At 48.3% G+C, this 18544-nt stretch overlaps 1 protein-coding gene and 1 long non-coding RNA gene across 2 annotated transcripts in view; one reads left to right on the top strand and one right to left on the bottom strand.

The window, feature by feature from the left end:
- Positions 1 to 13321, bottom strand: part of IGFBP5 (insulin like growth factor binding protein 5) — a 26484-nt gene extending 13163 nt beyond the window's left edge. The window contains exon 1 of the mRNA XM_068138905.1: positions 11965 to 13321. Coding sequence (XP_067995006.1) covers positions 11965 to 12295 — 331 coding nt within the window. The 5' untranslated portion in view covers positions 12296 to 13321. The remainder of the gene's footprint in view (positions 1 to 11964) is intronic.
- On the top strand, positions 11605 to 18544 carry LOC137441417 (uncharacterized). The gene is made up of 3 exons (XR_010987398.1): positions 11605 to 11705; positions 16736 to 16894; positions 18340 to 18544. It is a non-coding gene; the product is annotated as an uncharacterized lncRNA (long non-coding RNA).

The raw sequence follows: 18544 nt of genomic DNA, 5'->3' as shown, positions 1-18544 counted from the left end.
GCATATACAGTTGAAGGTCTGAGCTTTTGGTGGACAGGCAGCGTGACCAGAGACTTGAGGTGCCTAGCAACAACCATTTTGGTGCAAAAGGAGCCCAGTATGTCTACCCAGCAAAAGAGTTGGGAAACGTTCCAGGGTTTCTCCCTCTGGTAAAATGATGAGCAAACATCCATCCGATACAATTACATGATGCTGACATGAGCCATCTTGAAAAACTGCAGGCACTCTGTTTCTAGATAGCTGCTTGTATCAGCCTGACATTTCCTGAACAAGGTTATCTTCCAACTGAACTGAACAGACAAGTGGAGAAGAAAGAAGTATTTCAGGGTTAGATTTACATCAAGAAGTTCCTGTTGCTGATGCACTGATGATAGAAAGATAAAACGTATTTCCTTCATATTATGTGAACACTACACACATTCCCCATTCCATATGCTAAAACTGCAGAAGAAGCTGGGAGCTGAATTGATGACCCAGAAACATCTAAATGAATCATCTTTCAATATTATAGTGATGAAAACATAATTTTCTTTCCTGTAAAGTAGTCAGTCTTTCTTGCATCTTTTCTGTCAAAGCCGCCCTAGTGGCGGATTCCATCAGTTGTAATAAAGACAGCAAAAAACCCACTGGGAAGTCAAGGAACTGAGAGCAGAGAAGAGCACAGGAGGACTCAAGGAAGAAGGCTGCATGACAGTCTCTGCCTAACTGGCAATAAAAGAGAGGAAAGTCTAAAGCAGCTCCCAACAAGCATAATTTAATTTTTGTCAGAATTTCTCCCTGGGGTTTATCCGTGACAAAATGAGAAGACAACCCTTCCTAGAAAACAAATATACTTTCAGGTCTGATGAATGAAAATAAAGAGGTGTGATGGGTTGGAAGAGAAGCCTAATAGAATCCATTAACTCTCATTATTGTGTGACAAATAAGAGTGACGAGGACTTTTTCAGATGGAGGTAGCTCAGTAGCGGACAGAAAACATCTCTGCGAGGAAGAGCAGGTAATTTTGCCCCCTTGGACTTTGTGGGGTGGGTTTCCAAAACTCAGTTGAATGTAGGCGTCAATATACATGAGATGTCAAGAAACCTGGACTTGAAAGCAAGATGTTGCCAGGATGCCGATACTGTTTTGGTCACTGAAATCCATATGTGATGAATCACAGTAGAGCCAGATGCTAAGAAGGCCTTAGAGACGTAAGAAGGAAAGGTGTTGCTGGTAGCCATCAAAAAACTTAGATATCACTGTGGATATTGTAGCATTTTACCCTGAGAATAATGTGCAATTAAGAGGAAACATCTGCATTAAAGGAGATTACCTGGACAAGAGGATGTTCAACTTCTACAGGTATATTAATGGGAAGAAGACGACTAGGGAAGGTGTGGGCCCCCTCAGAAAGGAAAATGGTGACATGGTCACAAGTGATGAGGAAAAGGCTGAGGTGCTTAATAAGTTCTTTACCTCAGTCTTCACTGCAAGGGCCTCTAGCCACACTCCTGATGTTATGGAAGACAATGCCAGGGACGGGGAGGAAGAACTGCCCGTTGTAAGTGAAGATCAGGTTCGTGACCACCTGAAGAACCTGAAAGTGTTCAAGTCCATGGGACCTGACGGGATACACCCACGGGTACTGAGAGAACTGACAGATGAGGTTGCTAAACCCCTCTCTATTATATTTCAAAAGTCATGGCAATCTGGTGAAGTCCCCACAGACTGGAAAAGGGGAAAAATTGCCCCCATCTTCAAAAAGAAGAAGGTAAGAAGGAGGAACCAGGGAACTACAGGCCAGTCAGTCTCACCTCTGTGCCTGGAAAGATCATGGAGCAGATCCTCCTGGAGTCACTACTCGCTCAAAAGAATAGTGAAGAGGTGATTGGGAACAGTCAGCATGGCTTTGCCAAGGGCAAATCCTGCCTGACCAACCTGGTGGCCTTCTATGAGCAGGTGACAAAATTAATAGATGAGGGGCGAGCAACTGATGTTTACCTGGACCTGAGCAAAGCCTTCGACACTGTCCCGCACCACATCCTGGTCTCCAAGCTGGTGACACATGGGTTTGATGGGTGGACCACTAGATGGATAAGGAACTGGCTTGATGGCCACACCCAAAGAGTGGCTGTCAATGGCTCCATGTCCCAGTGGAGGCCAGTGACAAGCAGAGTCCCTCAGGGATCAGTCCTGGGACCTGTCTTGTTCAACATCTTTGTGGGTGACATGGACAGTGGCATTGAGTGCACCCTCAGCAAGTTTGCTGATGACACCAAGCTGTGTGGTGCAGCAGACACGCTGGAGGGAAGGGAGGCCATCCAGAGGGACCTTAACAGGCTGGAGAGGTGGGCACAAGCCAACCTCATGAAGTTCAATAAGAGCAAGTGCAGGGTCCTGCATCTGGGTCGAGGCAATCCCAGGCACAAATACAGGCTGGGCAGTGACTGGCTGGAGGGTAGCCCTGAGGAGAGAGACGTGGGGGTGCTGGTGGACAAAAAGCTCAACATGAGCTCTCAGTGTGCACTTGCAGCCTGCAAAGCCAATCAGATCCTGGGCTGCATCAGGAGAAGTGTGGCTAGCAGGTCGAGGGAGGTGATCCTCCCCCTCTACTCAGCCCTGGTGAGACCCCACCTGGAGTACTGTGTCCAGTTCTGGAGCCCCTGTTACAAGAGGGATGTGGAGGTGCTGGAACGTGTCCAGAGAAGGGCCACAAGGATGATCAGAGGGCTGGAGCACCTCTCCTATGAGGACAGACTGAAGGAGTTGGGGCTGTTCAGTCTGCAGAAGAGAAGGCTCCGAGGTGACCTAATTGTGGCCTTCCAGTATCTGAAAGGGGCCTACAGGAAGGCTGGGGAAGGACTTCTCAGGATCTCAGGTAGTGATAGGACTAGGGGGAATGGAATGAAGCTGGAGGTGGGGAGATTCAGGCTGGATGTGAGGAGGAGGTTCTTCACCATGAGAGTGGTGAAACCCTGGAATGGGTTGTCCAGGGAGGTGGTCGAGGCCCCGTCCCTGGGGGTGTTTAAGACCAGGCTGGATGAGGCTCTGTCCAGCCTGATCTAGTGTGGGGTGTCCCTGCCCGTGGCAGGGGGGTTGGAACTAGATGATCCTTGTGGTCCCTTCCAACCCTGAATGAAACTATGAAACTATGAAACCAGAAATGCAGCCACTGTAACTGGCAGTAAACTCCCTGGCTTGCTTATGGATCAAAGTGGCTTTTAACTTTTGGACAGAATTTTAAATCTGATGTAGTTTTATGCTGAGCAGAAGCTTTTATAACTGGCCTACTAGAACTGAATCTGGAAGAGGCTGCTTTCACTGGAGGCTGGTGGTCTCCATCACAAGATCCATCCTGACTCAAGCTATTGAGAGTCCCTGTCTGCCAGTAACTGGAAGAACCAAGAAAACCAAACTCTTTGGCAGCCCTAAGAGAGATGAAGGCACATCAGGTGGAGTCTGGAGATGTACCTGTATCAGGTGCTGGATGAGAACTAGTCCAACACCACAAGTAAGTCAGGCATGCAGCTGTGATTGCAACTTCCAGCCTAGCCTGGATTAATTTCTAGGCCTTCAGACTCACTTTCACAGTCCTGTCTTAAACCAGATGAAAAAGAGCTGTGAGATCATCTACTGCTCAACTCTGTGTCAGCACCTGATGACACACTGTCACATGTACTGTCAGATCTGACTTTTATGAGCTCTGAGTGATGAGATTCCCACCTCTGCCCTCAGGACTCTCTTCTCATTTCTTAATGGTTAATGGTTCCTTCTCTCAGGAAGCCTTCATATGGCCTAGTCATTATTTAATCTCCCAGTCTACCCAAGCAGTACCACAAAAAAGTATCAAAAATTTGGTGTTCACACTGACAATACTACAAGCAGAAACTTGTTCAAGCTTGATCCTAACGGGAGACTCTTGCCTTTCCTACCCATTTCCCTCCCTGCACTGTACCACCGACAAATTCCTTTCGGTCCAACATGAAGCAAAGATGTTTTCCAATGTTAAAAAATTATCACAGGTCCCTTGACGGAGCAAAGGGTAAAGACCCCCATTCTGGGGCATGAAATTCCAAGAAGGCCAGATGACCATCCTTTGCCATAGGTCTAGAGCCTTTCTGGATTGACAAAGTCCCGGTTGCACTTTGTTGCTTTCCTGTAGCCTCAAGCTGCTTTTGCTATTACAAAACTGAGTAACTAAACACTGAAATGGTTATGAAATGATGTGGCTAAATCTCATTTCTGCCATTTCTTGGGGAAAGCACTTTCTTCACAAGTGAAAACAAAGTGAGTGCTATGTCATTTTGTGTTTAGATGTTATTAAGATGTATTAAGACACACATGTGGCTGTGGCAGCACTGTAATTGACTGCTGAACATGCAGTCCCTCCCTAATAAAACTCTTTTTTTTTCTTTTCCAGTACCTCCTTTAAATTAAAAAGTAAAAGCCAGGTTCCATAAGTCGTTCACTGGCTTATTCATTATTAGCCCAAAGCATAACATCTGATTTCTTAAGCATGAATAATAAGTGTATCTGTTGATTTGCCTTCCAAGGGTGAATCCTATCTGAATTCAGAAAAATAAAATATTTCTTCCATTTTTCTAAAAAAAAGTATTGTGACTAGTGGCCAACTTTGCCCCCAAAGTTACCTTTAAGACACATTCCCTCTCTGTTTAGCTAGGGAATCATTTCCTTAAGTATCTGCCAAGATTACCTTCTTGCCCTTAAACAGCAACCAGATCAGTTATCTCCATCAACATACCTCCACCAGTGAGCCAGCTGTGTCCAACCAACAAGCAAACAAACCAAACTGCAATAACAGCCCTCGAGGCAGGCAGCTGTTAAGGGTTTCCCAATCCTGCTGAAGCCAACCACGTCTTCAGTTTTGGCCTCAGTCCTGTGAGGACTGAGGTAGCTGGCTCCCATGAAGGGGATTAGGTGCCTGAAAGCCCGTGGTGCTCTGGGCCTAGAGAAAAGGTGCTCAGAATCTTGCAGGATCAGGTCCTGCCACACTAATAGGGAAAGATGTGCCAATTTACTCAGAGGATGATATTGAAACTCCATTTCTATATTTTGTGTGCAAGAGGCAATACCAAGAAGGTGGAGGCATGGGGAAAATTTATGGGAACCAAAGGAGTCTGGAGAATGAGGGCAATAGCGAGAGCAAGGGTTTATGCAAACACAGACAAGAAATGCCCGCTGACTCCACAGGCATGAATTAAGAGTGCCTCCTCAAGGTTCAGCCTGTTGTCCAGAGTCTCTCTGCAGCCAGGGTAGCTGGGACCTTCCTGCAAGCACAGCTGATGGTTACAAGACATGGACTGATGGGCAGGCAGTTAGCGCACACATCCTGGATACATCACAAACAAACAGAATATCCACCAAAGCATGCTGGGAGGTGGCTTAAGTGCAAATTTGCCCATATCAAGCCACCAAGAATCCCAAAGTTCTGCAAATACATTACACTGGCTTCTGCTAGAGTTAACTGTGAGCCATGAATTGACATAAACACCAAGGGGTCCCCTCAGATCACTAGCATCAAAGAGCCACCTCAAAAGCAACATCTTGTTGAGAGTTGCCTTGGCTACATATCCGAAGGAGTAGAGTGTCTTGTGGTTGCTGAACAGTGAGGGGATGGGAACTTTCACTCCATCACCAGGTACAACATGATCCAAAGGTATCAAGCATGACTCCTGACTAGTGATCCCAAATGGGCAGTCCCAGGGACCAGAAGCACTGGCACAGCTGCTACCCCAGTGTGTGACCAGCAGGCAGCCCTGCACGTTGGCCTGCGAAGATGCAGTATGGAAGATCTCTCTAAATAATCTTGTGGGGTCCAGGTCTTAGAGAATCACAGCACATGGGCCAGGGTTCTCTCTCTTCCCCGTGCTTTTGGCTACACCTGTCCTGAGGATTTATCTTTTCTCCTGTAAAACAAAATGTCCTTACAAATGACAAGGTGGTTACACTGGTTGCCAGGGAGTTCATCCAGACCAAACTCTTTGGATCATCTTTGACCTCTGCATGCACCATTTTTTCAAGTCTTGCTTCTCATGCTCAGTTCTGGAGGTTGTTTCTTCAGCCCTCAGCCTATCACTTTTCAGCAAATTTGCTACCTTTTCCCAGTTCAATTCTTCTTCCCCGCTTTTCCAAAGGCCAGTTGTTGCTGCTTAGACAAAGAGAAGTTTGTAGGGTCCCAGGGCACTAAGTGCCCCAGGTGCCATCTCCAGTACCAATGCTACCAGGCACCACTTCCCTCCATGCATGTGGAAGAAGGATCAGCTGCCCTCTGCAAGCTATAACCTCTCCACACCTTTACTGGGCTATGTCTTGGGAGTATTTAACTAGTGTAGACTTAATCCATCCAGAAAATACAACCCACCTCCAAACACAGAAGGTGAGTTTGGATCCACACAGCTGGCTGGGAGGAGTATCTTGTGTCTTTCTCCTTCCTTGCCTCCCCTTGTTCAGTATGCTCACCTGCTGTGCCTCATTTCTCAGCCCTCAGTGGGAGGATGGGGTAGGCTGGTCTGTATGCCAATATCTGATCTTGGCAGCAGAATACTGATGTGCCAGTTATAAGCACCACTGCACCTAAGCAAGGTTTATGTGTGCTGCCTGGAAACCATTCTTCCCCCAGAGACAAAAATGCTGCATGTGTGTGTTTGCACACATGGAATCTTTGTGCTGGCGTGCGTGGGCATGTGAACATGGGTACCCGTGTACGCATGCTCACATGCATTATCTTCCTTGTGCATGTTAATCCTGCTGCACTGCAGCCCACATTGAGGGACAGGTGTGTTCCAGCCAAATTCTGCTTTTATTTATGTCCGATCTTGAATTTGCATTACTAAGTGCTTGGTAAAATCATAGGCAGGACTTGCTGCACCGTGGGCCCTTTTATCTCCTGCGTGACTTAGCGCAGGTGAAATGAGCTGCAACTGTTCTTAGCGACTTGCCCCACTGAGCAGAGGAGGATGAGCCCTGGAGGGGCTGAGGTTCCCATCCCCCTTCTCAGACTGCTCCCAGGCTTTTTCAGTTTGAGTGAAGAGAGATGGGAACTGCCACTGCTATAACAGCTCCCACAGCTGCTCTTACATCTGTGACGCCATTTGATTCAGCGTGGGTAAAACTTCCAGCAGACGTTAGGAGGAAGCAGAGCACCATACTCCTTGCAAGGCAGCGCCTGCTCGCTGCATCTCCTCCTCTCCTTCCTCCACAGATGCCCTGAGACATAAGTGCCAAACTACATGGCCAAAGGAAACTAGGGGCTATCCCAAAACTGGCACAACATACCCATGCTTTTATACCCTTTTGTTCCCAGCCTATGGGACACTTCACCTAGCAATTATGCCAACACTTCCCGCCACACACAACCGTGCCCACGCTACCGACACACCAAAGCCATGAGAGTCATCTGTGCACAGGATGCTGGCGCTTAAATATTGATGTGAGAAGGAACACAGCGTCTCTCTGGTTTGTAGAGGCTCCCATTTAAGGCCAGCCTCTGTTCCCTGCTGTGGTGGTGCAGGCTCTGGAGGGGCTCCCTTTGTTCACCTGGAGTGGGTCCAGGGCTGACAGCGTGGCATGGCAGCTCAGGACTAGCTCTATCACTCATGCACGCACGCACGCATGCACAGAGCCACGTCTTTTCTCCGGTGAACTCTGCTGGCACCCGGCAGGAATTTCATTTGTATCAACTACTTAATATTCTTGCTCCTTCCTTTTAGAAACCAGGGTGCCGAAAAGTATTTCCAGCCAAGGCCCCTCCTTTCCTGTTTGAACCACCCCATCCCTCCCTCCCCCATACGCACACACCGCAGAAACCTGGCTCTCTTACTGGCACCTGATGGATTTCACTTTTTTTTTTTTTTTCCTTTTTAATATATTATTAATGTTGTTAAAACTTTAGATCAAAAGAAAAATGGAGATTTTCCCAGTTTGGATCTGAAGCTTTGCAGGCCTGTTGCTACTAGCTCACACCTTGACAGCTCAGAAGCTGCTTCACACAAAGGACCTACTGCTCAGCACCAGCCAGATCCCTCCCAGAGCAACACATGTTTGCACACTGGCATGTCCCAAGTGCCCTGCTCCCATGACCCCTGCCCTAAGCCTCACCCTTGCCCTGGACCTTGGCATAGGGCTGCCCACTTGCCCCACCACATCCCCACTGCTTATCCCCACAGCCCTGAACAGGGAGCAAAAGAGACAGGAAAGAGAAACAGGGTGGGGAGGAATGTCGGGGAAGGATAAAGGACTGCACCAAACATGAGCTGCAGGAAACTTGGGCTCGGCAGCGCTCCTCCTCCGCCCAGTTCCAGCTGACGCAGCAAAGACAATTTTCTTAGGGCTAATTCTGCATACCCCCACCCTCCCCCCTTTCCCCTCCTGGTTATCGTTGGCTCAAGGTTTCGTAAGGAAACTTGCCAAGTCTTGCTCGCTTTCTAGAAAGAGAGCAGGAATGTGAGAGGAGAAGGAAATATTTGACAACCTTTGTTTTTCCATGAGCCTTTTTAGGGCAGCAGGCTCCAATCTGTGCCCTCCGATCCCCAGAGCTCGGCCTGATCTTGCTGTGTCAGCAGGAGGAAGTCTGGCAGGAGCATGGGGGTGAAAAATGGAAAGACATGGTGTATATCAAAGGAAACCTAAACAAAACAGAGAAAACCCAGAATCCTGCAGCCTGTGCCATAAATGAAGCTCATTCATGTTTTTTTTACCAGGAACAGTCAATTACAGCTGTAATGCTTGGCTTTTGGTAAAAGACGATGTCTGACTGTTGCGCCAGAAAGGACTTCAGGGACCATCCTGTCAGTACCTGCACATCCATCTACTTAAAATGAGCCTCACCAAAGCCCTATAATCCCACACTTGCTTTTATTTCTGATCTCTCAGCAGATCAGGAGGACACTCTGCCCAGCACCTCCAGCATTTTTCAGTACTGCTGTGCTCAGCCTACAGATGAGGAAACTGAGGCATGGCACCTGGGAGCACCTTGTTCCTAAGCAAAGCATCTGGTCTACAGACAACCAAGCTCAGCCTCCCAGCCTCGGGATCTTGCAATACTCCTTGTCGCATCTCCACCTCAACTATAAGGAGGAAAGCATCTGTCATTTTACACTTGGCCAGCACATAAGCAGAATAGACAGAAATGCAGTTTGATCTAGTCCCCAACACTGTCACATACTTTATGTTGCACACTGCTGATCCTTCCTCAGCTCAGGGCCAATTTTGGTCATTGATAGATGGAAGGGCCAGGCCAGCTTTCCCGGCACACGGTACTTGCACTGCCGTCCAAACTGGCAGAGGCCAGAGAGTTCAAGTCAAACTTCATGTCTTTCCTTGTCCTGTTGCTTAGAAACATGCCTATGAAAATATACTTTGTTCTCACATGCTACCAGTCAAATGCCAAGAGTTTTTTTTTCTTTCCCATCCTCAGGAATTTCTGATTTATTTTTTATTTCTTTTTTGCAGTCACACAAATCTCAAGAGGAGCCCACCAGTCGCCGGCAACTAATCCAGGCTCGTCTCCTGCCTGTGAACAAACCCAACAAAAAGAGCCCCCTGCGGCACTTGGGGAGTCCAAACTGGAACTGCAGGTAGTGCCAGGGTTTTGCAAAAAACCTGTAACCTCTTTCCTATCTCCCTCCTTCATTCAATGGGTGCTTTCCATCTGAAGAAAACCAAAAGCAGGAAGACTGGCCAGTTTTAATCTAAAGCACCTGCTAAAGGACCAGTTTCATTGGAATGAGGGAGGCAGGTGGAGCAAAACAAGATTCGTGCTAAGAGCCAACCAGCAAAGCTTTTTTGGTCTTCACAGGGCACCCTTGCCATGAGTGTGAGGACTGGTCCCACTGTCCCAGCTGCTGCTGGGTTTCAGCTGCAATGCTTTGCCTTTCTGACCACACTGCCTGCCCCTGGCCATATACACATACTCAGGGTAAATAAACACCAGAGGTGACACTCTCTGGGATATTTCTCAAAGCTCCACACCAGTGGGTTACTGCCTGGCTTCCAGGACTCCGTGGCAGGAAGGCTGGCTCCCGGATTCACCTTCTGATCCCTGTGCAGGTACCCTCACTCCTTCCAGCTCCCCTGCAGAAATTCAAGCTCAGTTTTGTTGTTCCTGGCTGATTTTAAGGGAGTTTGGCCGTTTGTTGTTATTTGAGGGAGAGGGGAAGTTATACACATAGAATTTGATTTTGTTCTGAAGGATGGAGTATAGCAACATAACCACTGTCTACACACAGAAAGATCTGTTAGGTGATAGAAGCCTGTGCAGAAGCCTGCTAACAAGTGAAAATTATTTTTTCAAGGACCAAAACAAAGTTGGGGTCTTGTTTCTGGCTCCTTATTTTTGCCAAGTGGTTCCCCAGTCCCCTCAATGTGCAGACACCCTCCCTGCCTCCCCTCCATGCCACGGCAGAAATACAAATGTATTTGTAGGAATATATGGAAAGTGTCTGTGCACAAACTGCAGGATCCAGAAATGGGTGTTAAATGAGTGCCAAACTGAAGGAGTGCTTTCTCTCATGCTTTTGTCATGTGCAAGGTGCAAACATTTCAGAAGCTTGGCTTTGCACTAGTGTTACCATGCCAGCCTTCATGCTTGCTTTTAACCTCTTCTTTCTGATTATTAGCAACACCATCATTTTTTTTTCCATCTACAGATTCCCCATCCCTGATGCACCTGCTCTCTTCACGTCCCTGCACTAAAACCCAACAAAGATATCTAGCAGCAGGCAGCCAGAAGGAAAAGGCTGCAATGACTGCAAGGAGAAAGCAGAAGGCTGAGAAACAAACCTGTGGGTGGCTGAGGACTTTGGGGATGGGGCAGACAGATGCAAGACAGTGTCCTGCCCTGCCCTCTAACTCAAGCTTCAGAGACCAGCTCAGAACCTACAGCAAGGTGGAGGATGTGGTGAGAGAAAGGAGTCAGGGGGAGGGTGAAGACAGGGATGTGGAAAAGATGTAATGGATTCAACTGGGGAAGGACTGGGATGCAGCTGTGACTAAGAGGTTGCATCTGTGAAATGGGAAAAGAAAAGCTTTCCTTTGGGGATGAGACAACCCAGAGGTGATGATGGAGGATAAGGGAGGTTGTGAGATGATGCAATACGAGGTTCAACCAGGGCACGGAGTGGAAGAAGGCTGGGAAAAGCAGTGGGGGGCATGGAAGAACAGATAGGAGGATGGTAGAGAGTACATGCAAAGATGGAAAAGCAGCTGTGTGTGTGTAGGAGCAGCTGAAAAGACAAAAAAGCAACTGGGAGGTGGAAGAGCAGTTGGAATGATGAAAAAGTATCTGGGAGAGTGGAAAAGCAATAACGGGAAGTGGTGGTGGTGGAGAAGCAGCCAGAAAAGATGGAAAAGCAACGGAGGGCTTCGAAAAGCTGCTGGGGGGAGGGGGAGGAGAAGAAATGGGGAAATAGCTGGAAAAACGGAAGAGCAGCTGGGGTGTGTTCATGTGTGAGAAAAATCGGGCAAAAAGATGTAGAATTAGCCAGAAAGAAAAGCAGCTGCTGGTGGTGGAGGGGAACAGAAGAATGGAAGCGCAGACGGGAAGGCAGAAAAGCACACGGCGGGGGAGGGGGCGATGTAAGAGCAGCTGGGGAGGGTGGGGATGGAAAAGCGGCCGGAAAGATGGAAAAGTAGCCGTGAAGGCAGAAAAGCAAAAGCGGGGGCATGGAAGAGCACCTGGGAAGGTGGAAAAGCCGCCGGAAGGATGGGTGAGCAGCCGGAGGTGGGGGGAGGCAGGGAAGAGCAGCGAGCGTGAGGGAGTAAAAAAAAACGAGCGGAAAGATGGAAAGGGAGCTGGAAAGGCGGAAGAGCAAGCGGAGGGGCATGGAAGAGCACCCGGAAAGAGAGAAAGTGCAGGCGGGAGATGGTGGTGGAGTGGAAAAAAGCAGGCGGAAAGAAGGAAAAAGAGCCGGCAAGGCGGAAAAGCATCTGTGAATATGAGGCTGGAAGCAGCAGGGGGTCACTCACCGGCCTTCGCTTGCTCGCGGTAGCTCTTCTCGCTGAGGCAGACGGCGGTGCCGTGGAGCAGGGCGTGCAGCGGCTTTTCCTCGCCCTGGCGCGGGAGGCAGCGCAGCCCGCGGGCGCAGCGCTCGGTATAGACGCCGCAGGGCTGCCCGGCGGGCAGGGCGCAGGTCAGGCAGCAGCCACAGCCCGGCTCCTTCACCAGCTCGCAGCCCAGCGGCGGCGGCGGGCAGAGCGACAGGGCTTTGCCGTCGCAGGGCTCGCACTGCACGAAGGAGCCCAGGCACCGCGACAGCCCCGGGCAGGCGCCCAGCAGCACCAGCAGCCGCAGCAGCATCGCAGCGGGGATGCTGCGGGACGAGGCGCGGGGGCCTGCCGGGAGCGGGGGGCACTTGCTTCCCGCTTGCCCCTTCGGGGGCCGAAAAAGAATTAAAATTTTAAAAAATCAAAAAGGAAAAGAGGCGGAAAGCGCAGCCCCAACTTGCAGGCGCCCCACTCTGGGGTTTATTCTTGGGGTGCGAGACCCTCCTGCTTTGCTTTTGGCCTTAGGAGAGGGGGATGCGTCTAGGTTTGCTTTTTGTCTTTCGGGTTGGTTTAGTTTTTTCCCTTTTTCTCCTTCTTTCAGCTGTTTTTCTCCTCGAAACGGGCAATCCGCACCGCGATCGGCAGGAGCGAAAAAAAAAAGGGGGGGTGGGTGGGTGGTGGGGGAGGGAAGAAGGGGGGAAAGGGAGAAAAGCCTGCAGGGACTGCACAGCCTACAGGTTGCAAGGGGAGGGTGGAGGAGCAGGGGGGGGGTCGGGGAGGTGGGACGGCGATTTCACACTCACGCACACACACGCTCTTCCCAAAGGACTAGGAGGCAGGTTAGGAAGGGAGCAAAGTTCCTTGAAAACCAGTCTCCTGCTATTAATGCATCAAAGCAGTCAAAGAGGGGGTAAATAAAAATCATCAACAAAAAACCCCACAGGAGAAGGAAGAGGGGATGCAAAGCTCCTCTTCCCTTTTTCTTCTGCAGGAGGAGAGAAAAAGTCTCTCCCGACGCAGCGAGCTGCTGGGAAGCTTGGTATGAAGCAAAGTTGTGTTTCGATCGGCTCTGTTCAACCCTCCCGCTTTCCTCTTCCAAGATTTGCAAAGGCAAAGGCAAAGAAAAAAAAAAGGGAAAAAAAAAAGGAAAAAAAAAAAAAGGGAAAAAAAGTTTTCTGCAAAGTTTGAGTGTTTTGTTGCAAAGTCTGTAGAGGAGCGGTAAAAAACGGGGAAAGGGGTAAAAAAAAATAAAGAAAAGAGAGGGAAAAAAAATCCACTTTGTAGATCTCCCAACACTTTTCCCCTGGAGAAGTTTCTAAAGAGACTGAATACTGCAGAACAGGCTGTCTTTTAAATAGACTGCCTCTGGCTGCCTGCCAGCCCCTAGCTGCAATTTGAGATCCCAATGACACCTCAGCTTGACTAGGTGCCAGCAGCGAGGGCCCTATCAGTGCACACTCGAGCTGGTGGGGGTGGGGTGCACAGCTTCTGACTTCTGGGCTTCAAACCCCGGGCAGTGATCAAGGATAATATTATGAGGAGAGACAAGGGGAGGAGGAGGGAGGAGGGAAAGCCGAGGATGGGGGGAAGGGGGACAGTTCATATCTTTATGGTTTAAGGAGAGGGGGAAAAAAAGAAAAAAAAAAAAGTGGTTGCAGTGGGGTTGCACGTCAGCCTGGGCTGCAGGGAGTCTGGGAGGGAGAGGTCAGAGCTGGGGAGGAAAGGGGAGTGGGCTGAATTAGCGGGGCCTGATCCTGCACGCTGTACCATGTGCCGAGAGGGGCGGGGCGGGGGGGGGGGGGGGGGGGCAAGGACCACCATCCGCTGCCTGTTAGCTGGTGGACTGGTGACCCTCGGAAGGGGAAGCTGGTGCACACCTCCCCATCAGCTCCAAAGGTGAGCACAGGAGGGAGATGGCTGGATGGGAGCCAGGGAGCTACTCAGCCTCCCTAGTCCGGGAAGGAGCCTTTGTGTGTGCAGAGTGCTCAGCTCTCCCCTCCTGCCACTCTGCCCCTGGCCGAGGTGTAAAAACGTAGGGAGGCTTTGCCCAGTCGTAGGGTGTACCCCGACACCCCCAAACTGCAAGGGTTAACGCAGCCGGACAGGGAGCAGGAGGGAGGGCTGGGCTGCTTGTAAGAACTGTGTTAGATTCCTCTTTGGAAAAGTTTGCTGCTGCTTAGGGCATGCCAGAAAGCAAGGGGAATTTTGCCATGTGAAGTCCACTTTGCACGTTTTAGCGCATTCTTCTTCTGCCTCTTGCCCTGCACAGAGTGGGGAGGAAGATGAAAAAAATCTAAAAGCCTGAAAACCAAAAGTACTTCGCAATGCTCATCCTCTGCCCTGGACAGCTTGGGCTTCGTTGTCTTTTGTTCCACCGCTGCATTCCTAAGGGTTACAGCTCTCTGGGCCGAGGTCCTTTGCACTTGCCTCCCTTAGTGCTCTTTCATTGCTAGGAGAGGGGAAGCTGGAAGCGTGGGGAAGGGAATCTCCAAAATTGCAGCGTGCAGCCCCATGGCCCGCCCAGGCAGCTGTGCCCCGGGATGTTACACCTGGAGCAGCAGGATGAGCTGAAACCGGCCGAGAGGAATGGCTGTGCGAAGGGGTGGGGGTTCTTTCAGAGACTCAGGCACATGGTTACCTACCAGGGAAGTGGGAAATTAAAAGGGATCAGCCAGTTCTGGGTAAGGTTTATGTGTGATTCAAGTCAATCCCCCTTCCACATATGTGCACACTCCCCCAAAGCCTCATATTATCCAGTTTTCTATTCAGATCAGTCATCTGTGCAGCTGCATTGCATGGATTTTGCCACTAGAATGCACTCTTATCTATGGTAAGAGGAGAGATTGCTTAAAAGCATTAACTCCTTCTTCTCCAAAATTTCCACTCATGAGGGCTTTTTTTGCACATCTCAGGTGTTCCTTGTTTTCCTGCTTTCCTACCCCATGTGGACTCTAGTGAAGATCAGCTCCCTCCAGTTCTTCCTCCTTGCCCTTCAAAAAAGGAAGCCACATTTCTAAGCTTTTTCTCTTTTTCTTTTTCCTTTTCCTCTTTCTTTCTTTTTTTTCCCCTTCTTTTTTCCCCCTTGTTATTGTTATTTTCCTTTTCCATTTTTTCTGTTTTTTTTCCTTTATTTTATTTGTCTATTTTAATTTCCTTTTTTTTTTTTTTCTTTTGCCTTTATTTTCTTTCTACTAAGAGGTTTTCCAGAGGCTTTATTTAATACTGCCTGAATCTTTGCTTAGTTCACAGTTAACTACCAAAGGAAAAAAAAAAAAAGAAAAAAAGAAAAAAATATAAACCAAATCACCCTTAAGGCAAGAAAAGCAACCTTCTAGGATTTTATCTAGAAGTGTTCTAAAATGGCTTCTCCAGTTGACACTAAGGACTTTTACAGTATATCGGTTGCATCCCACTGCTGGTTTTTATGAGAATCTGGATGGGTGCTTTGCAGAAAATACAAGCAGGCAGTGAGTGAGCACTGTTCACCTGGAGATCTGGAAGCACTTTGTGAGAGGGCTTAGGGCAAGAGAGAATTTGCCTTCTTCATTCTCTCCTTCACGTCTTAAAAACCCCTGTATGTTAATACCTGGTACAGAGACAGAGTATCTAGAGGGGTGGAGGAGAGGTTTCACTCCTACTCCAACCTGTGAGAAACAAAATGGTGAGGCATGTAGAGAACTGCCTCCATCAAGCCCAGCTGCAAGCCCTGGCATAGGAGGCTTGGGCACGTCTGGATTGCTGCAGGGCAGAGATCCTGTGAGGGATCCCTGGGGAAGCTGCACTAATTTAGGGCTATCCAGGAAATTTCTCCTGGACTTTCAGAGCAGGCCAAAATCCAGGTGGTGTGAAGTTGTCTTGCAGCCACCCTCATTTCACTCCTGTGCTGTGCTGTGAGGACATTCATCCCTGAAAGCATGCCTGAAAATTCAGTCATGTCCTCTACCAGGAGATAACAAGATTTTAGTCTTAAAGTGTGTCCTGATGACAGATTTTCCTCTACATTGTGAAAGTGGTCTGAGCCATAACGATCACCTGAACCACTGAGCCTGGAAACTGGCATGGAATTGCAGATGTCCACCTGCTGTGTGCTGTCCACACTCCACACAAGCACTGCCTTTTTTGGCATCTTTTGCTGATACCAAGAAACCCTCCACTACTCTGAGAAAGTAAGACTGCAGAAGGGCACTGTGCAGTATACAACTGTAGGAGAACCTTCAACTAGCAAAGATCACACTTCTCTTGGCTTGCACTCTTCCAATGGAGATCACAATCATGCTTTATGTTTTCTTTTTTTTTTTTTGGGGGGGGGGGGGGGTGAGGAGAGAGCACTCAGAGGAAACCAAGGTTTTCTAATATACTTCATTGCTATAGGCTCCATGTGCTACATATGGCTCTGCTGCAAGCAGAGGAATAATTAGTTGGACAGCATTTACTGTTCTTTGCATCTCAGATACGTCACACATTAAGATAACTCTCTGTAATGTGCAAAAGCACTGACTTTCCTGGGTATGATAATGAGGATGGGACATATGCTTTAACCAGTTTGGGCTAATCTGTGCGTTTTGCCACTTAGAACATCAAACAAGTTCAGGCAATCTAGAAATATTAAGAGCTGAATCACAGATACAAGAGTGAGATTTTCTTCTTCTCCCTCCAAAACCACTGTCCAGTTTGTGTAGCTATGTACCTCATTAGCACAATAATGCTTATACAGGAGAATGTGTAATTTAAATATTTTTTTTCCACATGCAAGTATTGAAAAAACACCAACAGGCTGCAAATTCAGATGCCTGAAGCATTGTTATGAACACAGCACCGGTAGCTCATCCTTGGGGGGAAAAATGTCAAGTGACAAACGTGGATGATGGGGCAAGTCTGATACAGAAGGAAAGATGAGCAACAGCAGATGCAGGTATCAAGACAATATTTCACTTCGCCTGGAGACTGGGTTGAATGTCAGAAGTAAACCAAAATGCACTCTCTTCCCAAGACATTTGTCCTCCCTTTGGACAATGCCTTCTTCCTTGTGGTCATAAAGCCAGCAAGTGTTCACAAGCTTCATGCTGACAGCCCCTTTCCAGTAGGTGTGGGAAGCTTGTGAGTGTAGTAGAGCTAGTGAGGGCTAGGTGGCATACTGGATACATTGGAGAGTCACCTCCAAGGACTTCCTTCCACATCCAGAAAGGGCTAGCCTGAATGAAATTATCTCTTTGCAAGCAAATTTGTGTGTCATTAAAAAACCAAAGGAACCGATGCTTCCAGTGAAGACAGCATCAATATTTTGTTTTCTAACATGCCTCATGGGGGTATCAATTTTAAACCACACGTAGAAATGGAGTCTCCCCTCACCAGATCAGTGCCTGGATGTTCTGCAGCCCTGTGTTGGCTCTGCTTCATATTATCAAGGCTTGCCTGCCTACATTTGCAGCAGTCACTGGAGACTGGGGTGCCTTCATCTCCCTATGGCCCACCCAAATCAGCTTGCAAGATAGGGGGATTCAATAATTGAAGGACATCAAATTGGAGCATTAGGTGGTCCTTGGAGTCTTTCACAAGGATTGAAGCATAATGGCTATAGTGGATGTTTAAATGATAAGAGGCAGAAATAGCCCAGGGGACAAATTCCTCTTGCCTGAGCACAGACAAAATTATATTTTCCTGCTAATGGGGAAAAGACAAATACTTCATCATGAGCAGGCCATAGAGGTTCCTCTTTGCACCTTCCTGGGTGAAGTGGAGAGCAGAGGTCACTGAATTGCTAGTGGCTCTCAAAGGACCTGAGACTGGCCCCCAAGTGTAGGGCAAGCAACTCAGTGTGTCTCCCAGATCATGTATGTGTGGTGATTGAGCAATAAGTGGATGATGCAATGCTTCTACTCCCCTGACCATGTGTGTCATGGGCCTGTGTGAGGCGACATGCTTCCCTAGGGTATCAGGAAAATGCTGTCTGGCCCTGGGGAGGAGGCTGGCCCTCTTCCAGAGATGCTGGATGATTGCTTTCAAAAGCAGCTTCATTTTCCACTATCTGCACAACAGGGCTGATGAGTTTTCTGTATCTTGTAGGGAACTGGGTGAATTTAAGGGACTGTCATTGAAAGCAGTTGGAGATCTTGTTGGAGTGCTCTGAAAGCTGGAAATATCCCTGTGATTCACTTGCTTTCCACCTCCACCTTCTCCTGCTTTGTGCTGCCCACATTATTTTTTTGTTATTAATTGTTTTAGATTCAGACAATGCCTCTCCTCTGGCCTCAGGCAGACTCACTAGCTAAATCACTAGAACACTTTAACACACATCTGCTGAGGCAGCAAAACCCAGTGTCATTCTCTTTTTCACTCTTTCTTTCTCTGCCTCTCCAGTATTGCAATCAAAAGGTGGCCAAGACACAAAGTAGATCTGGAATTGGCTGGAAAGAGAAAACGCTCCCAGCTGAAGTGCAGAAAACACCTGCATCTAATAAAAACAAATGAGAAACATCATCAATAACCAGAAGAAAAAATGGTGTAAATAAAAGGAAGGGTATAAATTCAGATGGTCTCTGGGAAACTTGGACAGATACCCCAG

Source organism: Melanerpes formicivorus, unplaced genomic scaffold (genome assembly GCF_026170545.1).
Source record: "Melanerpes formicivorus ecotype bairdi unplaced genomic scaffold, bMelFor1.0.p_v2 SCAF_5, whole genome shotgun sequence".
Taxonomy (NCBI): domain Eukaryota; kingdom Metazoa; phylum Chordata; class Aves; order Piciformes; family Picidae; genus Melanerpes; species Melanerpes formicivorus.
The sequence above is the reverse complement of the archived record's forward strand: the minus strand, read 5'-3'. Positions and strand labels throughout refer to the sequence as shown.